General features: G+C 42.0%; 1 protein-coding gene across 1 annotated transcript in view; it reads right to left on the reverse strand.

The window, feature by feature from the left end:
- Nucleotides 1-6,214: 6,214 nt before the first annotated feature.
- Nucleotides 6,215-23,494, reverse strand: part of LOC140112929 (proton channel OTOP1-like) — a 55,244-nt gene continuing 37,964 nt past the window's right edge. Inside the window, exons 4-6 of the mRNA XM_072132615.1 lie at nt 14,332-14,462; nt 11,998-12,926; nt 6,215-6,714 (exon numbers count right to left, since the gene is read on the reverse strand). Of these exons, the coding sequence (XP_071988716.1) occupies nt 6,544-6,714; nt 11,998-12,926; nt 14,332-14,462 (1,231 nt within the window). The 3' untranslated portion in view covers nt 6,215-6,543. The remainder of the gene's footprint in view (nt 6,715-11,997; nt 12,927-14,331; nt 14,463-23,494) is intronic.

Raw genomic sequence — 23,494 nt, forward strand, 5'->3', positions numbered from 1 at the left:
CAGATGATGGGGTGCTCTCGTTTCATCTTTATACAATGATAGACATTTCCCCCTGGAATGAATAAAGAAGTGATGCAGCAGCAAGGAAATGCCTCTGGTGCACAAAAAAGCCCCTTTCCATAGAAAAAAATTAATGAAACATGAAATATCTGGGAAGCTTATACAGTTTCCAACACAATGCTGGTTGTAGCTGTGTTGTGAAATGGGTGCTGGGAGACTCGCTATAATGTAAGAGTTCACATTTAAGATTGTTTCAGATAAAGCAGGGTATATACTTTGTAACCACCACCCATCTCTGTAATGAAATGGGCCACTCCCCATTGTCTTCTCATTCAAATTTGTTATATAGGTTATCAAACCAGCAGTGTAATATACAGAGGCAGACAATAAATTATTTCATGTTATTATAAAAGAAATCTTTAGGCAAAGCTGTTATGCCTAGTGCCGGCCTGAGGGGGCAGTGTTTAAATTGTAGTATACCTGTAGCACATGTAAGCTCAGTTCACATCTTTCTGAGGTCTTCAGTGGAGATAAGCGGATCTGACGTTCCAGTGTCCCCCCTCGTTAATTCTAGACATTGCAAGTTGCTAGAGGCGTCAATATGCCGCATTGGCTGTACGGACGCCAATCCGGAATACGTCTGGATCTCGTAGGTGAACCCGAGTCCTAAACCTGAACAGGAATGCCGGTTCCACTCCCCTCTAGTCTTTAGTTATTTTCTGCAGTTGTTGTGAGGCCATACCAAGGGTGTACGGATACACAACAAAGGTGCAAGTCTATCCATTATACCTTACCTAACTGTAAGGTTGCTGAAAAGACTTTCTCCTGTTCTGTGTGTTCCACCACACCTGGTTTTGGCTCACAATGACTGAAAGAAATAACTGGAGGTCTAACAGAGATGTGAACTGAGACCTACATGTGCTAAAGGTGTTCTAAAATTTAAACACTGCCCCCTCAGGCCAGCACTAGACATAACAGCTTTGCCTAAAGTTTTCATTTATATAAGTAACATTAGAAATCCAAAAACCAATGTGAACAGGATCAAATAGGTATAGTAAGAGGTTTGGCCATTGCCTGGATTGTCCGTATAGGATTAATAGTAATGCAAAAAGCAAAATTCAGTGCACAGGCCCCAATATAAAAACAAGTACATCCTAAATAAGACACTTAACAGAGGTCCAGGACACAAACTGAACCTCCAATGTCATCATAAATAAAGACAAGTCTTGGATTTGTTATTTTAAAACGACATTGAGAATATATCGTAGACACACCATAAAATAGTCAATAGTCAAGATCTTGCTTCAAAGGAGTTCTCCACTGCTCCGTAAAAGCGATGGGTCCGCTAGTCAGGCTAGTCCCGGCCAGCGAATAACAGTCTCAAAAAGTGTGACCCCCGCACTGGAGGTCCTTGTCTGACTAGTCCTTGAATAGACATTGTGTAATTCTTAATGTTTCCTGTGGGGGAGCTGTAGGGAAATTAAATACTTACTTCCAGAGTTTTTCACATTACAGCTGACCACTGGGTGTCCCAGTAGAGAAACACTTTGTAATTTTTTTTTTCAGAACCACGAAACAGAAAACCCCTTTGAGATAATGAATAATATGATGGACTTTGTAGATTTCTGGAAAGAGAACTTCAAAAGTAAACTTCTTCATGCTGCACTAAAGCTACATCACAGCAGAAATGTAGGCTTCAACATTGATGTCATATAATGTCAAAATTTGAAAAAATATACCAAATCTGAATTGTATGTAATGAAATAAAGGGGTTATGATTAAGAAAATGTTGATGTCTCCTTCAAAAAAATAACATTTACACCACAAAACTACATAGATTAGTGCAACATCTGCCAACTACTTGGGTTCACATACATAGAAAAGGAACATTAGTATATGATCAGACTACACAGAGTTTAATTGTTGTCTGTTACCATGGAGACTCTAAAGAAGCTGTAAAAATAAAACTGTATTGTTTACTATTGAGACTTGTAGTCACTGAAGAGTAGCTTGTAGATGTACTCCCCACCTCCCAATGCCCCTAACTATATGGTTTTTCCTCGCTTGAGTAATATATGTATAATACATACTATATAAATGGAGGAAAACTTCTGAACCCCACATGGAGCTACACGCTCCATGTGGGGTTCAGAAGTTTTCCTCCAGATACACTGAGAGCATTTCATTCAGGGAATAATAGATATTCTGTCATACAATCTGCTTAGTGCAGACCCTATACCACCAATTATTTACACATTTTTATGAATGCTAAACTCTCTCTTATACATGTGCTGTGTCCACAAAACCCATAAACTTAAAAAAAAGTACATTATTTAAAGGGAACCTGTCACCAGGAGACCCATTTTTAGCACTCCCCCAGTCCCCACAGAGCATGGTACATACACTGCCAAAGTGTTTTTGTCTAAAAAATTGGTTTTACAGAAAAAAAGATATGTTATATTGTACCTTTCATTAGCATCTGCTGTGTGACTAGGCAGTTGCCCAATAGGAGGGTCTGGAAAGGAGCAGTTCCCCCCCACCCTTGGGAAACATGTGACCTTTTCAAATATATCAATAACTCCCCACACTCGGGATTGGCTGTAGAGGAGCAGGGGGCGTCGCTAAGCCAAGTGATGGGTGTTTTCATATATTTGAAAAGGTCACATGGAGTAGCTGTTTCCCAAGGGTGGGGGGGGGAACTGCTCCTTTCCAGCCCCTCCAAATAGGCAACTGCCTAGTCACACAGCAGATGCTAATATAACATATCTTTTTTTCTGTAAAACCAATTTTTAATACAAAAACACTTTGGCAGTGTATGTACTATGCTCTTTGGGGACTGGGGGAGTGCTAAAAATGGGTCTCCTGGTGACAGGTTCCCTTTAAAGCTACTTTAATCTGTTCCAGGTATGTTGGTACAATCCTGGCTTGGTACGATCCATTGACCTCAATATATTCAAATGCTGAGGTCAGATGCTGACGCATAGAGGTCACAGAGATGGAGTCGGTCGTATGACAATGGCCAAACGAGAGCTGCAGAAGCAAGACCTGGACCATCAGCACTGGGACAGAGGGCGGAGTTTAGTTATTGTATGCGCTATTATATGCATTATAGAATAACTATGTGTTTGTTATCCATAATTTTACTATACAGGCGGTTCCCTACTTAAGGACACCTGACTTACAGACAACCCATAGTTACAGACAGACCCCTCTGACCTCTGGTGAAGCTTTCTGAATGCTTTACTATAGTCCTAGACTGCAATAATCAGCTGTAAGGTGTCTGTAATGAAGCTTTATTATTAATCCTTGGTCCCATTACAGCAAAAAATGTTTAAACTCCAATTGTCACTGGTGTAAAACATTTTTTTGTCTGGATCTACAATTATAAAATATACAGTTTCGACTTACATACAAATTCAACTTAAGAACAAACCTACGGACCCTATCGTGTACTTAACCCGGGGACTGCCTGTACAGTAATAAAGTTTGGAGGTGATAAAGGTGTCCAGTAATCAGGGCAAAACTGACCGCCAACAAAAGTTAACATAGCCCTTGAGCCTAAAATTCTCATAAAAATCGGTGAAAATCCTGGCCGGGTGAGAACACAAGCACATGTTTGTGTGAATGCACCCTAAATAGGGGTTTCTCTTTGTAAATAGATGGTATATACAGGTTTTATGCTCATGGAGGGGTCTGACTTTTGGATTCTCCTTAAATCCTAAAAATACAGGGCCACAGAACTAGTTTAGCCTTATGTCCCATTCACAGTCTATGGGCCTTTAAAATTTTGTCTTTTATCTATTAACACTGTTAGACGGGGGGAATCAAAGACTAACTAGAGAGTGAGTGTTATACACAGGGAAAGGGCAGTGGCTGATGGACGGATTGAGCTGTATCACACTGAGCTGTCTGCTGTGAGATGTAAGAGGAGATGCTAAGGAAGGGATTGAGCTGTATCACACTGAGCTGTCTGCTGTGAGATGTAAGAGGAGATGCTAAGGGAGGGATTGAGCTGTATCACACTGAGCTGTCTGCTGTGAGATGGAAGAGGAGAGACAGAGGGAGGGATTGAGCGGTATTACACTGAGCTGTCTGCTGTGAGATGGAAGAGGAGAGACAGAGGGAGGGATTGAGCGGTATTACACTGAGCTGTCTGCTGTGAGATGTAAGAGGAGATGCTAAGGGAGGGATTGAGCTGTATCACACTGAGCTGTCTGCTGTGAGATGTAAGAGGAGATGCTAAGGGAGGGATTGAGCTGTATCACACTGAGCTGTCTGCTGTGAGATGGAAGAGGAGAGACAGAGGGAGGGATTGAGCGGTATTACACTGAGCTGTCTGCTGTGAGATGGAAGAGGAAAGGCTGATGGAGGGATTGAGCTGTATCATACTGAGCTGTCTGCTGTGAGTTGAAAGAGGAGATGCTGAGGGAGGTATTGAGCTGAATCACACTGAGCTGTCTGCTGTGAGATGAAAGAGGAGATGCTGAGGGAGGTATTGAGCTGAATCACACTGAGCTGTCTGCTGTGAGATGTAACAGCAAAGGCTGAGGGAGGGATTGAGCTGAATTACACTGAGCTGTCTGCTGTGAGATGGAAGAGGAAAGGCTAATGGAGGGATTGAGCTGAATTACACTGAGCTGTCTGCTGTGAGATGGAAGAGGAAAGGCTAATGGAGGGATTGAGCTGAATTACACTGAGCTGTCTGCTGTGAGATGGAAGAGGAAAGGCTAATGGTGGGATTGAGCTGAATTACACTGAGATGTCTGCTGTGAGATGGAAGAGGAGAGACAGAGGGAGGGATTGAGCGGTATTACACTGAGCTGTCTGCTGTGAGATGGAAGAGGAGAGACAGAGGGAGGGATTGAGCTGAATCACACTGAGCTGTCTGCTGTGAGATGTAACAGCAAAGGCTGAGGGAGGGATTGAGCAGTATCATACTGAGCTGTCTGCTGTGAGATGGAAGAGGAAAGGCTAATGGAGGGATTGAGCTGAATTACACTGAGCTGTCTGCTGTGAGATGGAAGAGGAAAGGCTAATGGAGGGATTGAGCTGAATTACACTGAGCTGTCTGCTGTGAGATGGAAGAGGAAAGGCTAATGGTGGGATTGAGCTGAATTACACTGAGCTGTCTGCTGTGAGATGGAAGAGGAGAGACAGAGGGAGGGATTGAGCGGTATTACACTGAGCTGTCTGCTGTGAGATGTAAGAGGAGAGACAGAGGGAGGGATTGAGCGTTATTACACTGAGCTGTCTGCTGTGAGATGGAAGAGGAGAGACAGAGGGAGGGATTGAGTGGTATTACACTGAGCTGTCTGCTGTGAGATGGAAGAGGAAAGGCTGATGGAGGGATTGAGCTGAATTACACTGAGCTGTCTGCTGTGAGATGGAAGAGGAGAGACAGAGGGAGGGATTGAACGGTATTACACTGAGCAGTCTGCTGTGAGGTGGAAAAGGAGAGACTAAGGCTGCATTCACACTACAGTATGGGGGACGTATATACGGCCGACGTATATACGGCCGATATACGTCCCCCATACACTTCTATGGGCTCGCGGCGCCCTACGGCAGCGGTACGGTGCAGCACACGTGCGGCACCGTACCGCTCCGTAGCCCGGGAAAAGATAGGACATGTCCTATCTTTTCCCGTATTACGGCGCCGCGGCCATGCATCGCTATGGAGAGGGGCGGGGGTGAGCTGCGCTCACCTCCTCCTCCTCTCCCCGCGCTGCCGTGTGCCCGCCGTGCTACGGTGCGGCGGGCTCACGGCAGTGTGCATGCAGCCTAAGGAAGGGATTGAGCTGTATCACACTGAGCTTTCTTCTGTAAAATAGATGAGAAAGTAGGTGTAGCTAAGCTGCTGGAATTGCTGGAGCTTGTATCTGAGGTTCATGCATAAGTTATTTGGACAGACTTTAGTGATGAAGTAGCAGTGCCACTGTGCTTTGTATGGCATTTCAAGGCTGCTGCCTGGCACAAAGGGTAAGAAATTAATAATACACATCTATTGGTAAAAAGATTTTAGAGGTTTTTTTATAAATACAGAGAAAAAGTTGGTGAATGTGTATATAGCATTAAACAGTGCTTAGAAAGTGATAGCATATTTTATACTCAAAGATTACATAATTCCATCATTTTTCCAGAAACAGCGCCACTTTTGCCCGTGTGTTGTGTCTGGTATTGCAGCTTATTTGATTTTCTTAAATGCTGATGCAAACTAATGCAAAGCCTGTAGAACCCTTCTTCTTATCCTGGACCATTGAACATCATGAGTTAAATGAACTCCTCCACGCGGTATATGTGCATTATAAGTTTTACTTGGAAATATTTCTCTCTACTTTCAATACATTAATATAACTACTAGATAAAAATAATGTGCAAAATATGAGACTGTCCCTTGGCTTATGTTTCCAAGAAAGTCAAAGTTGACCTCAAGCCCATTCCCAAAATATCATAATGACCTGGAGAAGTTCAGTCCAATATGATCATGTAACACCATAAATACGTTGTGTTCAGTTAGGCCAAGTTTTGTTTCTTTTCGGATGTCTATGTCTTACAGTAAACTTCAAATAAGGAGGAAGCTGAATGCATGCGGTAGAAGATAGAGAAAGGCATGGCCAGATTGACAACTGTGATCCAAGGTTCAAAACCAAAGACGATTTCTTCCAGGCCGTTGTCGTATTGTGGACGGCAGCCAAATGCCGGAGGAATCCAAAGCTGTGATATAACATATAGAAGAACATCTCAGGTTACAAATGAACTGTCACAGTGTATCATGGCACGTATCAAAAACATGTACAGTTGCCACATCAGGTCCTTTGGCACCCTAATCTCACAGATTTAAAGGTAATCTACCATCTAAATCCATCATGATAAACTCATAGACCCAGGCTCTGTGACTGTGGTAATCTTCTTATATTTATTATCCATGGCCTCCTTCCTTCTAAAATCAACTTTTTAAATTATGCTAATGAGCCAATAGGGCTTGTGGGTGTTACTAGAGCCCCTCTGTGCTGTAGCTTCACAGTCTACTGTTTGAGATTATAGAAGGGAGCAGGGGGTGGGGAAGACAGTGTAACAGCTTGTGAATCTACAGCAATGAGGGGCACTGGTAATGTCTCTCAGAATCCTTCTGGCTTAGTAGCATAATTGTAAAAGTTGATTTTAGAAGGAAGGAGGCCATTGTTAACAAAGAGTGTGCATAACTTTCCGTTTGACTTTATAAGATAAGCTGCCATTTTTGTGTACTCGGCCTAGCCATTATATGCCTTGTGTCTTGTATTGTGTGCAGGTTTCCCCCTTCCTAGGCTTTGTCTCTAATTCTCCGTTATCACAGAGAAAAGAGGAGATTATCAAAAGCTACAACAGCAGCATATAGGACATTGTAGAGCAGTACTGGTCAGTATATAAGTGACTAAAGCACTCTGGTGCGATAGCAAACATGCTATTGGTTTTCTCTCCTTCCTGCCGCCTCCTACCCTCTTCGTAGACTTTTATGGGCACACATAATTTAATGATTTAGTAGACTACAGTCCAAATTGAGAAACCAAGATACATTCAGGTGAAATGGTCCATTTAGTAGGGAAGTGAAGGAAAAAAAGAGCTTTGTAAGACAAAAAGTATTTTCCCTGACACAAGCCCACCTATGTGACAAGTCTGGAGAGGATTAGGCCCCGTTCACACGTTGCGTTTTGGTTGTGTTTTCATTGCATTTTGAAGCGCATTACAACAGCTGAGGAGAGGGGATCTGCCTAATTAATGTTAACACATTTGTTAACAAAAGGAAACAGTAATGCAATGAAAACGCAACCAAAATGCTACGTGTGAACGTGCACTTAGGCTGGCGGCACACGTGGCGTTTTGAACCCGTTTTTGGACCATTTTTGTCCCATTTTTAAGCAGTCCATTAAAAAATGCATGCTCCTTTGAAAAATGCAGCAGTTTTTTGACCGTTTTTTGTCCGTCTTCCAATTATCCTCATTAATATAATTTGAAAAAACTGACAAAAACTGATGTGTTTTTAAAAACCGCATGCGTTTTTTAATAGACTGCTTAAAAACAGCCCAAAAAAGGGTTCAAAACGCCACGTGTGCCACCGGCCTTAGGGGGGGCTATTACCTGCTTTAAGTATCTTGCTGTCTATCAATATACATGTTACTGATTTAGCAATTGAATGACATTGCTCTCGATTACTGATTTTGCGGAGATATAAGAGGGGGTGCTCTTATGAGCAGGGGGTCACCTATTTTTTACAGTTATCATTTGCTGACTGTATCCTTCATGAATGCAGTTACAAAAAAACAGGGGCTCAACCTATATTCTTGCCATGCAGATTCACAGCAGTGCAAAACTGACTATTAGGCTACATTCACACTACCGTATGGGGACGTATATACGGCCGACGTATATACGGCCGATATACGTCCCCCATAGACGGCAATGGGCGCACGGCGCCCTATGGGAGTGGGCCTGTCCTATCTTTACCCGTAATACGGCGCCGTGCGGCATGTATCCCTATGGCGAGGGGCGGGGGTGAGCTGTGCTCACCTCCTCCTCATCTCCCTGTGCACTGCCGTTGCCCGCTCCAGTACAGTACGGGCAACGGCAGTGTGAATGTAGCCTTAGGCAGATGCCAATTGCCCAATTTTTCAAGAAGAAATTCCACCCCAACAACACATTTTTAAATCAATCCATGAATCAACATCCCATTTACAGTGCGGGTGCATGGAGAGGACTCACGGGCTGAGCTCTCTCCATAGCCGGTAATTATTACAGCAAAGGCTGTAGTAATGGTAACACCCGCGACCGGTGCCGCCATCTTTCGTGGGGATCGACGCTCCCCGTGACATCGTCGGGGAACGGCGATCCATCGCCATGGCAGCCTCAGGTCTTCCGAGGCTAAAATCCCCATATACTGCCATACTGTAGTATGGCAGTATATGATAGGATCGTACAGACAACCTAGGGTTAATGTAGTCAAAAAGTTTTTAAAAAATTATAAGAAAACCTAAAAACTCAAATCCCCCCCCCTTTCCCTCGAACTAATATAAATATAAATAAACAGTCAAAATCATAAACACATTAGTTATCACCACGTCCAAAAATCTATCAAAATATAATAACGGTTTTTCACTGTGTTTAACTCCGTAACGGAAAATCGCGACCAAAGTCGAAAAATGAAAATTTCGATAAAAAGTGATCAAAAGGTTATACAGTCGTAAAAATGATAACATTGTAAACGTCATCAAAATCCGCAAAAAACAACACCTCCCAAAGCTCCATATACCAAAGAATAGAAAAGTTATTAGCACCAGAAGATGACAAAATCCTCCAAAAAATTTTTGTACAGGAGGTTTTAATTTGTATGAAAACATTATAAAACCTATACAAATTTGGTATCCCCATAATCGTACCGACCCAAAGAATAAAGTAGACAGGTCATTTGGGAATAAACATAGAAGCTTTCTATAGAATGACAGAAAGCAGAGATCTAGGAAAGCGTGAGGAATACCTGAGTGAAATTGGCCCCCCCACCTTGTTCAAATTAAACAAAATTGGCATCAAACATTTGTGCTACGTTTGTGCTGGTTTGTGCAGCAGAAATTTTCGTTTGTGCCGCTATTGTTTTTAAGATATTAATGGAAGTTTCCAGAGGTCATCAGAGGTCAACCAGTCCCCCCCACATTGCCCAAACAAAACTGCTGCCGAACAATTCTCCTACGTTTGTGCTGCTCAAATTTTTGTGTATGCTGCTCTTGTCTTGAATATATGAACAAAAAATGAAAGGTCAAAAGTTCAATCAGCCCCCCCACATTAACCGAATCAAACAAAACTGGTGTCAAATGTTAATGCTACGTTTGTGCTGGTTTGTGCAGCAAAAATTTTCATTTGTGCCGTTATAATTTTTAAGGTATGTTCAGGTGTTTACATAGGTTAGGGTGTTTAGGATGAACTGGTAAAAACAAACCTAGTGACACTTCCCTGGTTTGATCACCAGGGGGAGCTAGCAAACACATTGTACTTTGGAAGAAATTAACTCTGATGACCTCTGGAAAAAAGTATGAATATATTAAAAATAATAGAGGCACAAACAAAAATATTTGCTGCACAAACCAGCACAAACGTAGCACTAACGTTTGACACCAGTTTTGTATGATTCCGTTAATGGGGGAAGCTGGTTGAACTTTTGACCTTTCATTTTTTGTTCATATATTCAAAACAAGGATTTGAACAAAGTGGGGGGCCAACTTCACTCAGGTGTGAGGAATTGATTCACAAAGCATATTGGAAAATTGTTTAACTTTTCTTTACACAAATATCAATTATTTGCTGAAAGTGGACAACCCCTTTAATGCATGACCTTCTTGTATCAACCTTTACAAGATTCTGTGCCAGCGAGTTCCATACTCTGATTGCTTTTATGAGCACTCCATGTACAATCTGCTCAGCTCCTCCTGCTCTATGACATGCTGCCTGCATATAGGACACTATGTACAATTTACTCATCTCCTCCTGCTCTTGCTCCTGCTCTTATAAGCTTGGTCCGACCCCTTTAAAAAGAGGCTGGAGACTTAAAACTCATAAAGAGAACTGTCCCTTTTGATGCCAATTAGTGTAACTTGAAACCACTTACTATAACGTCAATAAAATGACTCTGCAGACTATGTTAAAGTCTACACAGCAAAGCTGTAAATGAGTTTCACAAAACAGAGAATGTCTTTTGTGACTCTATGGATAGCCCCTTTTTAAAAGGTGAGATGATAAAAAATCCATTCAATAATTTGGATTAAAAAATATATATATTTGGTATATATAGTACATAAAATCTGATATAGGCCACAAAACTTACTGATGAGTTGAGTTATAAGCTACATTCCAGTCTCATTGTGACTCCAAAGTCACCTAGCCCCCAGTGTGTGTAGAGGAAGTCAGTCTCTCTTTTCATGCTTATAGAGAACCTGCCGTTTAAATTAACCAACCCAAAATAAATACTCAATTAAAAACTATTAAAAAGTATTGTCCTTATCCCTAAATGGTTCCTTTCCATGACTGCAATGTTAAAAAAAATCATTGCTTGCATTGTCCTGCCCCCTTGTTCCTGATTGACAGGTCTCATTGCTAGGACATGCTGCAATATCATTGAGCACTTAATGTCATGTGACCACGGTGATGTAATCTATTGCTTTTAAGCAGTAAGATTTGCAATGCTTACCCCATGTATGTACCTGATTACATAACATATCAAAAAATAACAGCATGCCTCAATTGAGGCATGGGGAGCAGCTGAAGTCCATTGAGGCATGCTATGATTTCATGGGATCAGATACATACATGGGGCAGACATCTTACTCAGTAAAGGACTTTAGATGACATCATCCTGGTCACATAACATGTTGGGAAGAAGCATGAGACATGGGGAGGAGTAGATGGGAGAGGCCAGCCAAGCAGGACATGCCCCCCCTGATGCCAGGTAATATAACATAACGTTGATTTATGTAGATGTAAAGGAAACAATCTTTAGCTTTAGGGTTTATGAATAGAGCTCTATGGGAACCTAACTTGTATTTACTGTTCTCAGCTCCTCCACTCCCAATGATAGCCCCTTGTGGTCTATATCTTACACGTGTCAGCTGACATCCTGTTTATGACAGGAGGCCATTACAGTCCATCACATGACCATGTTAACAGAATACATGGAGTGACCACCCCTGGAAATGGAGGAACACATGAGATGAATGCACTTTTATGTTGGCGTTTGGTTGGACAACCCCTTTATGATGTCTAAAGCGAGTCTCATGCATAGAGAGACCTTCATCAATTCCACACATCCACACATAGGACTCACCTGATGCAACAGAAGACCAGAACGTAGCTTATAATTCATGAACAAACCCACCAAGAAGAAGATTACTTATGCTTCTAGTTACATCACAGACATTATCAAAAATCTTCCGCAAAAGAAGACTAAATGGACAAACCAATGAAGGGTGAAAAACGTACCGAAATGTTGCAAAGGAAGAGGAATGCAGCAATGTTTTTGAGAATTCTCCTTTTCTTGTTGAGTTTTGCCGACCTAGTCGCTTGCATCGCTATGATGGATGGAGCCAATCTAATGGAGTTATTGTTCTCTTGATTCTTCTTGTCCTCTGCGGAGGCGTCTCCCAGAGACAGTTCTGAGTTTGACATGTAAGGGAACTCCTTGTTACAAATAGTGACAGATTCATTGAAAACCTCATACGAAGGGGTAAGGGACAATGTACTTCTGTTAGACATCGAAAATATCCTTTCAATCGTCCGCCCATCCATAGGTTCCTCTTCTTTCCGGTGTATACACTCAATTATAAACAGATTCTGGATGTATTTTTCAATGATAACTAAGATAGAATAAGGTAAGTTGTACCACGCATAATCTGGATGGGTCTCGGCACAGATAATGGCCAATATAGAACCCCAAGAGATGAGCCAAGAACCACATGCAGAACCTACAAGAAGATCCGAGTCTAATTTCTTGGCCGGGCTCTCACTGTCATCCAATGACTTATTTTCCAATCTGTATATGAAAAGACCGATGATCCCTGCCGTGCACATAAGTGTCAGCACCGTAATGGCAAATACGTAAAACATGGTGAGGGCCGACTCACTCTTGCTCTTCGAACGTCCGATTTGGATGAGATACACAACCAAGACGGCAATGGTGGTTGTGAGAACGATCAAGCCCATGATGGTGCCAGCTGTTATACCATGGAACTTAAAGTGGATCTTCTGCTGCTGGTGATGCTTTACAGTTCGTCCAATGTTCTTCCATAGGACATAGAGCATGGTGGAGGCCAATATATGGTACTCAATAGTGAACGGGTACAGGTAGTATATGCCTTGTGAAAAGATGGAGCATACATTGGAGGTGCAGTTGCATTCTGGGGTATGGTCATCTATAAAGAAATAAAAAGAGTTAACTTGAGTTGTAGAACCTGAATCACTTCTAAGGTTTAAAGGAGGACCAGTCTGCATTACATAATAATGTAATAATATGAATAATGCAATAAGGTGGCATCTATAGGCAAATTTGTGGTCACATATTACCACTTATCTGAAAAGATAAATTATGCTGAGAGGCCGGAGGGCGGATTAAAAATTCTGCTTTCACTAATCTTGGCTCCAAAGCACCTAGAACTATGCTTCTGGTGTCATTTAAAAGTTAAGAATCTCGGCTTTCAACAAACAGTATCTCTGGTCATAATGAAGACAGAACCCCAATGCTTGTGCACATGGGCCAATGATGGTGCCATCTGAGGTGTCCAAAAAGGTATTTCATACCCTATAAGAGGGGGCTGTTATTTTAATGGTGAATATGCTGATGACAGATAATCTTTATGTGGCCCTTCCAATTAGATTGGACTATACAGTACTACAGAATACCTTGTAGCTCTTCAAAGGGAACCTTTTACCAAATTTTCACAAATGCAGGCAGTGACAGGTACCCATAGAGCCCTATTAACTAACTGACACCCTTCTTTTAGCTAAACATTGTTTCCCTTACATCACCATAAATCAACTTTATGTTATCTAACCTGGCATCAGAGGGGGCATGTCCTGCTCAGCTGGCACTCCGATCTACTCCTCTCCATGTTCCAAGCCTCTTCTCAGCATGCCATGTGACCAGGGTGATATCATCTAATGTCCTTTACCCAGTAAGATTAGAAATGTCTACCCCATGTATGTATCTGATCACATGAAATCCTAGCAGCCTCCATGGACTTCTACTCCTCCCCATCCTCGCATGGTGTGATTTCATGTGATCAGATCCATACATAGGGTAGGAATTGAAAATCTTACTGGGTAAAGGACCTTAGATGACATCACCCTGGTCACATGACATTAAGTGCTCAATGAGATAACAGAAACAGAAGGATAAACAGAAAGTAAATTTTAATATGCATAACTCAATTAGTTTGAATGACTAACATCATGTGAGTTGCATATAAGTTTTCAAACTGATTTTTTAACATTGCAGCCAAGTAAAGGAACCGTTTAGGGATAAGGGCGATGCTTTTTAAGCATAGATTTAAGAAGTATTTATTTTGGGTGGGTTAATTTAAATGGCAGGTTCTGTTTGGGAATCAATGTTTTGATTATACCACCTCTCAAGCACCTTGCCACCTGCTTGTAGAGTTTTTACTTGGTCGAAATCCATTGGTAAGTCAATGGGGTTTCAAATAGTAATAGACAATAATTCATGCTATACATTAACATCAATCAATTTTGGAGTTAAGATTTTTTTAGAATAATCTTATTTTGCGGATTCTATAGTCGTAGTAGTATTAATGATTTTCTTACCCATTGTTATGTTCGAAAACCCAAGAGTAATGAGCCTTTCCTTATGTTCATTCAGCTGGTGCTTGGACTCTGATAGAACGCCATTAGCCCATAGCAGGAGGTTTGTAAACACTGCATGGATCAAGCCAAACCTAGAACACATGTCATGAGCAAACATACATTTAACATAGTCATCAGTCAAATGCTACTCAATACTGAACACCTTAGTAAAGAGATATCGGAACAGGTAAAAGCCAAGGTCTACAGGCTCAACGTGATGAGTTTTATCCAGTATTGACTTTACAGATGATCCTTTCCTTACCTTTCCCCCTGGCTGGTGTGTTTAACAAGATGAGCATCTTGTTTCATATTATAAGTGCCCAATTACTGCCTTCATCTTATATCTTACATCTGTTCCAGATTTCTCACCTGATATTGATAGTACACCCTTCCGGACTGACCCCCTGGTCAACCACCTTCTTAAAAGTTTTATTGTCTAACCCTCTGGTTTGAAGAATACAAACCGCTCTATTTGGTCCTGGCTTTGCTATTCGCTCATTTATTCCATGTTGTTCAGTTTTGTACAGTTTTGTTAATGGCATTGCTCTGTGGATGCAAAACCGGTTCTTAAAGAGAACCCGTCATGCAAAATAACCCCCCTAAACTAAATATATTTTCATAAACTGCCATTAGAGAGCATTGCCTCTATCCCTTCATTGTCCCTCTACATGCCTGTAAACCTAAGCACGGTCTCCTACAATAGACGGAGCTTCCTCATGGAATTATTATGGAAATCTCTGTGCCCTTGAACTGATCCCAGATGACAAGAATTTTACTCTCTTCTCTTTCTATTAGTCTCTATAATCCGCTGACAAACTACAAGATCTCATGATCTGCCACTCCACAGATTTGGACCCGCTTTTTAGGTGTAAAGTTATTCTGTATAGAGGTAAAATTCAATAGCAAATTGTCTCCAAGGGCATATGCAAACGAGGGGAGAAGAGTGAGGTTTTGCCTCAAATGAGTCACTTTTAAAAAGGCAGAAAGTGAGGGTTTAAAGAGAACCCGTCAGGCAAAATAACCCCCCTAAACTAAATATATGTTCACAAACTGCCATTAGAGAGCATTGCCTCTATCCCTTCATTGTCCCTCTACATGCCTGTAAACCTAAGCAATGAGGTCCTAAAGCTGTATGCAAATGACCTGTGAAATATCCAATGAAGCATTAGCATATTCAAGCTGTCCACTCTATTCATGAGTGGGAGGCACAGCCACACCCCCAGTGCTTGACTGACAGCCTGTATAATGGTGTGAGGCTGTATAATGATGTGCTTCCTGGTGCTGGTGGCCACGCCCCCTGCAGCCTGTGTGTGTGTGTATAGGAGAGATACAGCAGCTCCAGGCAGCCATGTTACAGCAGAACATGTCAGATTCATGTGTAGCTGATGTCTGTGTCTCTCCCCTGTATATTAGGAGGATGCAGCATGTCAGCAGATGCAGCACACACACTAGCCATGCTTTACTATACATTACACACAGACATGAGCAGGGGGAGGAGAGGGGAGGGGTAACAGGGGTGACATCACTGACTCTGACCATGTGACCAGCCTCATTTACATGATAAAGAATAGATGATTTTACAATGAATAATGTAAAAATGTAAAAATGTAAAAATAATGGGTTGGGTAACATGTAGAAGGCGGGGTAGAGGGAAGAGTTGTAGGGAGTCTAGTCCTGATCTGGTGCACCCCAATAAGTTTGCCAGGCTGGCGGATGAGGGGGATATCAGCTCTGGGGTAGCAATGCTGCAGAAAGACGTGGCCGCTAGCAACCAGGGGAATGTCTGCTCCAGTAAGAAGGGTAATGGGAGCACAGGCAAGGTCAGACAGGTGCTGGTAGTGGGAGATTCCATTATTAGGGGAACACACAGGGCAATCTGTCACAAAGACCGTGCATACAGAACAGTGTGTTGTTTGCCGGGTGCTCGGGTTCGGCATGTTGCGGATCGGGTTGACGGATTACTGGGAGGGGCTGGTGAGGAACCAGCGGTCATGGTCCACATTGGCACTAATGACAAAGTAAGAGGTAGGTGGAAGGTCCTTAAAAATGATTTCAGAGATTTAGGCCATAAGCTCAGGGCAAGGACCTCAAAGGTAATTTTCTCCGAAATACTCCCTGTACCACGTGCCACACCAGAAAGGCAGCGGGAGATCAAGGAGGTAAATAAGTGGCTCAAAAGTTGGTGTAGGAAGGAGGGTTTTGGGTTCATGGAGAACTGGACTGACTTTTCTGTGGGCTACAGGCTCTACAGTAGGGATGGGCTGCACCTCAATGGGGAGGGGGCTGCTGTTTTGGGGGAAAAAATGGCTAGAAGGTTGGAGGAGTGTTTAAACTAGAGACCTGGGGGGAGGGCAACTACACTTGTGCAGGGCAAATAGACAGTGTACATAGAGAGCTGGGAAGAGTCATAGTCCATGGGGGAGGAAGGGGGGCTGGAATAAGATTGGGGAATAAGAACAAGAGGAATACGGACAGGGAAAACCATATAAAGTGTATGTACACAAATGCCAGAAGCCTCACAAACAAAATGGAGGAACTGGAACTCTTGATGTTGGAGCGGAAATATGATATAGTGGGTATCAGCGAGACATGGCTGGACAGTAGCTATGACTGGGCTGTTACTATAGATGGTTATAGTCTTTTTAGAAAGGATCGTATAAATAAAAAAGGGGGAGGGGTTTGTTTATATGTGAATTCTTGCCTCAAGCCCGTCCTGCGAGATGACATCAGTAACGCAAATGTGGAGTCCCTATGGGTGGAGATAAGAGGAGGGAAAAATAAAAATAAAATATTACTAGGGGTTTGTTATAAGGCTCCAAATATAATGGAGGCAGCAGAGGAAATGCTGATAAGTGAAATGGATGCGGCTTCAAAGCATGGTGAAGTACTTATCATGGGGGACTTCAATTACCCAGATATTGACTGGGGGGCAGAAACCTGCAGGTCCTTCAAAGGCAGCAGGTTCTTGTCAACAACAAAAGACAATTACCTGTCGCAACTAGTCCTGGCGCCAACAAGAGGGGGGGCACTGCTGGACCTTATCCTTACCAACAGACCTGATAGGGTATCAAAACTACAGGTTGGGGGGAACCTGGGGAATAGTGATCATAATATCATTGATTTTGTATTACGCTTTACTAAGAACGTTAGTGAAGGGGCAACCAACACTCTAAACTTCAGGAGGGCAAATTTTCAGCAACTAAGGGAAGACCTTAAAGGCATAGACTGGGATAATGTTCTCAAAGACAAAAGCCCCCCCCAAAAATGGGAATTTTTCTCATATATTCTGAAAAAGTCCTGTGAGAAACACATACCTTATGGGAAAAAGCATAAAAGGAACAAGAAAAACCCTATGTGGCTAACTAGTCTTGTAAGGAAAGCAATAAGCGAGAAAGATAAAGCGTTTAAGGTGCTAAAACGTGAAGGTAGCGATGAGGCATTAAAGGATTATAGAGAGAAAAATAAATCCTGTAAAAAGCAGATAAAGGCCGCACAAATAGAGACTGAGAGAAATATTGCCAGGGAGAGCAAAAATAATCCCAAATTATTTTTCAAGTATATAAATGATAAGAAACTAAAAACAGAGAGTGTGGGTCCCCTTAGAAATAACATGGGGGCCATTGTGGAAGGAGATGAGGAAAGGGCCAATCTACTGAATGTCGCCTTCTCAACTGTCTTTACCCAGGAAAATCCCCTGGTGGAAGACACAATGAGGAATAATGTTAATTCTTTTTATAATGTCAACAGTTTAACCCAGGAAGAAGTACGGCGCTGCCTCGCAAGCACTAAGATAGATAAATCACCTGGGCCAGATGGCATACACCCCCGGGTTCTGCATGAATTATGTACGGTGATAGACAGACCGTTATTTTTAATATTTGAAGATTCACTGAGGACTGGTTATGTTCCACAGGAATGGCGCATAGCAAATGTGGTACCAATCTACAAAAAAGGATCAAATAGCGATCCTGGAAACTACAGACCCATGAGTCTAACTGCTGTGGTGGGGAAAATATTTGAGGGGTTTATTAGAGATGCTATCCTGGAGTATCTCACTGTGCACAACCTTATAACCCAGCGTCAGCATGGGTTTATGAGAGATCGGTCCTGTCAGACTAATCTGATTGGTTTCTACGAGGAGGTAAGTTCAAGACTGGATCTGGGGGACGCTGTGGATGTTGTATATCTGGACTTCTCAAAGGCATTTGACACCGTGCCACATAAAAGGTTGGTATATAAAATGAGACTGCTGGGAATAGGAGAAAATCTGTGTATTTGGGTAAGTAATTGGCTTAGTGATAGAAAACAGAGGGTGGTCATTAATGGCACATTCTCAGATTGGGTTGATGTTACCAGTGGAGTGCCACAGGGGTCAGTATTGGGGCCACTTCTTTTTAATATTTTTATTAATGACCTTGTAGTGGGTTTACACAGTCAAGTTTCAATATTTGCAGATGATACTAAGCTGTGTAAAGTAATAAATACTGAGGTCGATAGTTTAGCATTACAGAGGGATTTGTGGAAGCTTGAGGGATGGGCAGAGAAAGGTTGATGAGGTTTAATGTAGATAAATGTAAAGTTATGCACTTGGGCCATGGAAACAAAAAGTATAATTATGTTCTAAACGTTCAATTACTTAGTAAAACTGAAGCTGAAAAGGACTTGGGGGTATTAGTGGATGGTAAACTTAATTTTAGTGACCAGAGCCAGGCGGCTGCTGCTAAAGCAAATAAAATAATGGGATGTATCAAGAGAGGAATAGATTCTCATGATAAAGACATAGTTTTGCCCTTATACAAATCCCTGGTCAGACCACACATGGAATATTGTGTACAGTTTTGGGCACCAGTGTATAAAAAGGATATAGTAGAGCTGGAACGAGTGCAGAGGAGAGCAACCAGGATTATTAGGGGAATGGGGGAACTAGAATACACTGACAGATTAAAAAATTTGGGATTATTCAGTTTAGAAAAAAGACGACTGAGGGGAGACCTCATTACAATGTACAAATACCTGAACGGACAGTACAAGGATCTCTCCAAAGATCTTTTTATACCTCGGCCTGTGACCAGGACAAGGGGGCATCCTCTACGCCTAGAGGAGAGGCGATTTTACCATCACAATAGACAAAGGTTCTTTACTGTAAGAGCAGTGAGACTGTGGAACACTCTGCCGCAGGAGGTTGTTATGGCGGACTCTATGTACATGTTCAAGAGAGGCCTGGATGACTTTCTGGAGAGAAAAAATATCACAGGTTATGGGGATAAAACATTTATTTAATTCTTAAAGGTTGGACTTGATGTCTCCTTGCGTCTCCTTCCAGCCTTATATACTATGATACTATGATACTATGATACTATGAAATAACTAGATAAAGGCTGGGATGGGATCCTTGTGAGCTGCTCCAACAGGTAGAGGTGACAGGACTAGTGGCAGAGACCTGATGACAGGTGTCCTTTAAACTTGTGGGAGGTATCAGACTACCAAGAGCGAGGCTGGTGTTCGGTCGGGAGGTATTGAGGTGGAGATAGCTGTATGTTCGTTGCATAGATGTTCAATTGCCCCAAAGTAGAGACTACAGTGATGGGTGGATTAGGAAAGTAGTCAGAAAGGCCTAGCACTGGGAAAATAAATATTAGTAGAGTTGGCCCAGTAGAGGAGCGAGAGAAGGGAGCTTGATGCCCAGAGTAAGACCCTAATCCAGTCTGGTAAAGCAAAGAGCCCTCTGAAAGTTTGCTGTCTTATACAAGCCTGAAAAATTATTTTGGGGTGAACCAACTTGGGCCAGCTATTCTTCTCTCAAACCTGTAGATCAGTGATTTTCAACCTTTTTTTGAGCCGCGGCATGCTTTTTATACTTAGAAAATCCTGGGGCACACCACCAACCAAAATAGCACAAAATGACACTAAAACAGTCATATTACATATATTTATCTAAATTTATTTTACTCATTCAGTGTGAAACCTGGGCCTGTTTCGATAAACACAAAAGGGATATCCTGGCAGGAATGGTGGAAAGATACACACGAAGCTCTTCCTCAACAGTTCTCAGTTTCTCCCTGTTTTTAGTATATGGTGCTGATTATTATGTGGCTCATATACTGCAAAATAAAGGGGTACAATGAGAAGCACTATGGCCATGAGGCTCATATACTCAGCATATGAGCTGGTACTTGTAGTACTCCAGCCTCATGACTATAGTATTTCTCATTTTACATTTCTCATTGTTATATGCAGTATACTGCTGGAGTACTAAAAGTACCAGCTTATATGCTGAGTATTCTGCCAACAGTTCATATACTCAGGGAAAAGCTCATATAGTCAGCATTATTGGTGGGCACTACCTTGGCGGTGGGCAAATGCGAGAGTCTCTCCGCTCTCAGGATGATGCGCGGCCATCATTTTGACGGGTGAGGTTCAAAGCTTGTGCATGTGTTATTGTACACGTCTCCTACATTGTAAGAAGCCGTGACTGCGCATCGCTGCGCATTGCCGGGAAACAAAACACAGGGGGAACTTTCCCTGCGGCACACCCGACCATGTGTCGCGGCACACTAGTGGTTGAAAATCACTGCTGTAGATGACACTAAATATATATACAGGGCTGGATCGGGCCCCCACCACTTTGCCCCCCAATGGGCCCCCACCAGATGCAAGCGAATCACCAATACTTTATTTGGCCCCGAGGGAACAATAAGTTCCCTGCCCTGCCATAGACAATCGGGAATCAGCGGCTTCCTGTCGCTGGTGGCGCATAGTGTGACGTGGCAGCATGTGACGTCACGGCACCGCCTGTAGCAGGGCGCCGCCATCTTTGTTTACATCCACCCTGACACCGCGAGGGAGGATGAGGACGGCGCGCACCGGGGGAACAATGGAAGGTGAGAACAATTTTATTATTTATACCTAGCACTGTATATAGTTATTTATTATAGGGGGCTGTATGTAGTCATAGGGGACTGTATGTAGTTAGAGGGGGCTGTATGTATTTATAGGGGGACTGTATATAGTTATTATAGGGGGCTGTATGTAATTATAGGGGGCTGTACGTAGTTATAGGGGGCTGTATATAGTTAAAGGGGGCTGTATGTAGTTATAGGGGGACTGTATATAGTTATTATATGGAGACTGAATGTAGTTATAGGGGGGCTGTATGTAGTTATAGGGGCTGTATATAGTTAGAGGGGGCTGTATGTAGTTATAGGGGGACTGTATATAGTTATTATAGGGGGCTGTATGTAATTATAGGGGGCTGTACGTAGTTATAGGGGGGCTGTATATAGTTAAAGGGAGGCTGTATATAGTTAAAGGGAGGCTGTATATAGTTATAGGGGAGACTGTAGTTATTATAGGGGACTGTATATAGTTATTTTAGGGGGACTGTATATAGTTATACTAGGGGGACTGTATAAAGATATTATAGGAGTCTCTATACAGTTATTATAGGGGGACTGTATATAGTTATAGGGGGCTGGATGTAGTTATAGGAGACTGTATGTAGTTATAGGGGGCTGTATGTAGTTATAGGGGGACTGTATAAAGTGATTATAGGGAGACTATGTAGTTATAGGGGGACTGTATATAGTTATTATAGGGGGCTGTATGTAGTTATAGGGGAACTGTATATAATTATAGGGGGCTGTATATAGTTATAGGGGGTGTATATAGTTATTATAGGGGGACTGTATATAGTTATAGGGGGACTGTATATAGTTATTATAGGGGGCTGTATGTAGTTATAGGGGGACTGTATAAAATTATTATAGGGGGCTCTATGTAGTTGTAGGAGTCTGTATGCAGTTATAGGGGGGCTGTATGTAGTTATATGAGGACTGTATATAGGTATTAAAGGGGGACTGTATGTAGTTATAAGGGGACTGTATATAGTTATTATAGGGGGCTGTATGTAGTTATAGGGGGACTGTATATAGTTATTATAGGGGGCTGTATGTATTTATAGGGAGACTGTATATAGTTATTTTAGGGGGCTGTATGTAGTTATAGGGGGCTGTATATAGTTATAGGGGGACTGTATGTAGTTATAGGGGGACTGTATGTAGTTATAGAGGGACTGCATATAGTTATTATAGGGGGCTGTATATAGTTATTATAGGAGGACTGTATATAGTTATTATAGTGGGCTTTATGTAGTTATAGGGGGACTGTATATATTTATAGGGGGACTGTATGTAGTTAAAGGTCGACTGTATATAGTTATAGGGGGCTGTATGTAGTTATAGGGGGGCTGTATGTAGTTATAGAGGGACTGCATATAGTTATTATAGGGGGCTGTATATAGTTATTATAGGGGGCTGTATATAGTTATTATAGGAGGACTGTATATAGTTATTATAGGAGGACTGTATATAGTTATTATAGTGGGCTTTATGTAGTTATAGGGGGACTGTATATAGTTATTATCGGGGGCTGTATATAGTTATAGGGGGATTGTATATAGTTATAGGGGGACTGTATATAGTTATAGGGGGACTGTATGTAGTTACAGGGGGCAGTATGTAGTTATAGGGGGCTGTATGTAGTTATAGGGGAGACTGTAGTTATTATAGGGGGGACTGTATATAGTTATTTTAGAGGGACTATATAGTTATTCTAGGGGGACTTTAAAAAGTTATTATAGGAGTCTCTATACAGTTATAATAGGGGGTGTGGATATAGTTATACAGGGACTGAATATAGTTGTTATAAGGGGACTGTATATAGTTATAGGGGGACTGTTTATAGTTTTCAGGGGCTGTATATAGTTATTATACGGGGCTGAATGTAGTTATAGGGGGATTGTATATAGTTATTATAGGGGGCTGTATGTAGTTATAGGGGGACTGTATATAGTTATAGGGGGCTGTTTGTAGTTATAGTGGGCTGTATGTAGTTAAAGGGAGACTGTATATAGGTATAGGGGGCTGTATGTAGTTATAGGGGGGCTGTATGTAGTTATAGAAGGACTGTATGTAGTTATAGGGGGACTGTATGTAGTTATAGGGGGGTTTATGTCATTATAGGGGTACTATATATAGTTATTTATTATAGGGGGCTGTATGTTGTTATAGGGGGACTGTATATAGTTATAGGGGACTGTTTATAGTTATTATAGGGGGGCTTTATG

This window comes from Engystomops pustulosus, chromosome 1 (genome assembly GCF_040894005.1).
Source record: "Engystomops pustulosus chromosome 1, aEngPut4.maternal, whole genome shotgun sequence".
Lineage (NCBI taxonomy): Eukaryota > Metazoa > Chordata > Amphibia > Anura > Leptodactylidae > Engystomops > Engystomops pustulosus.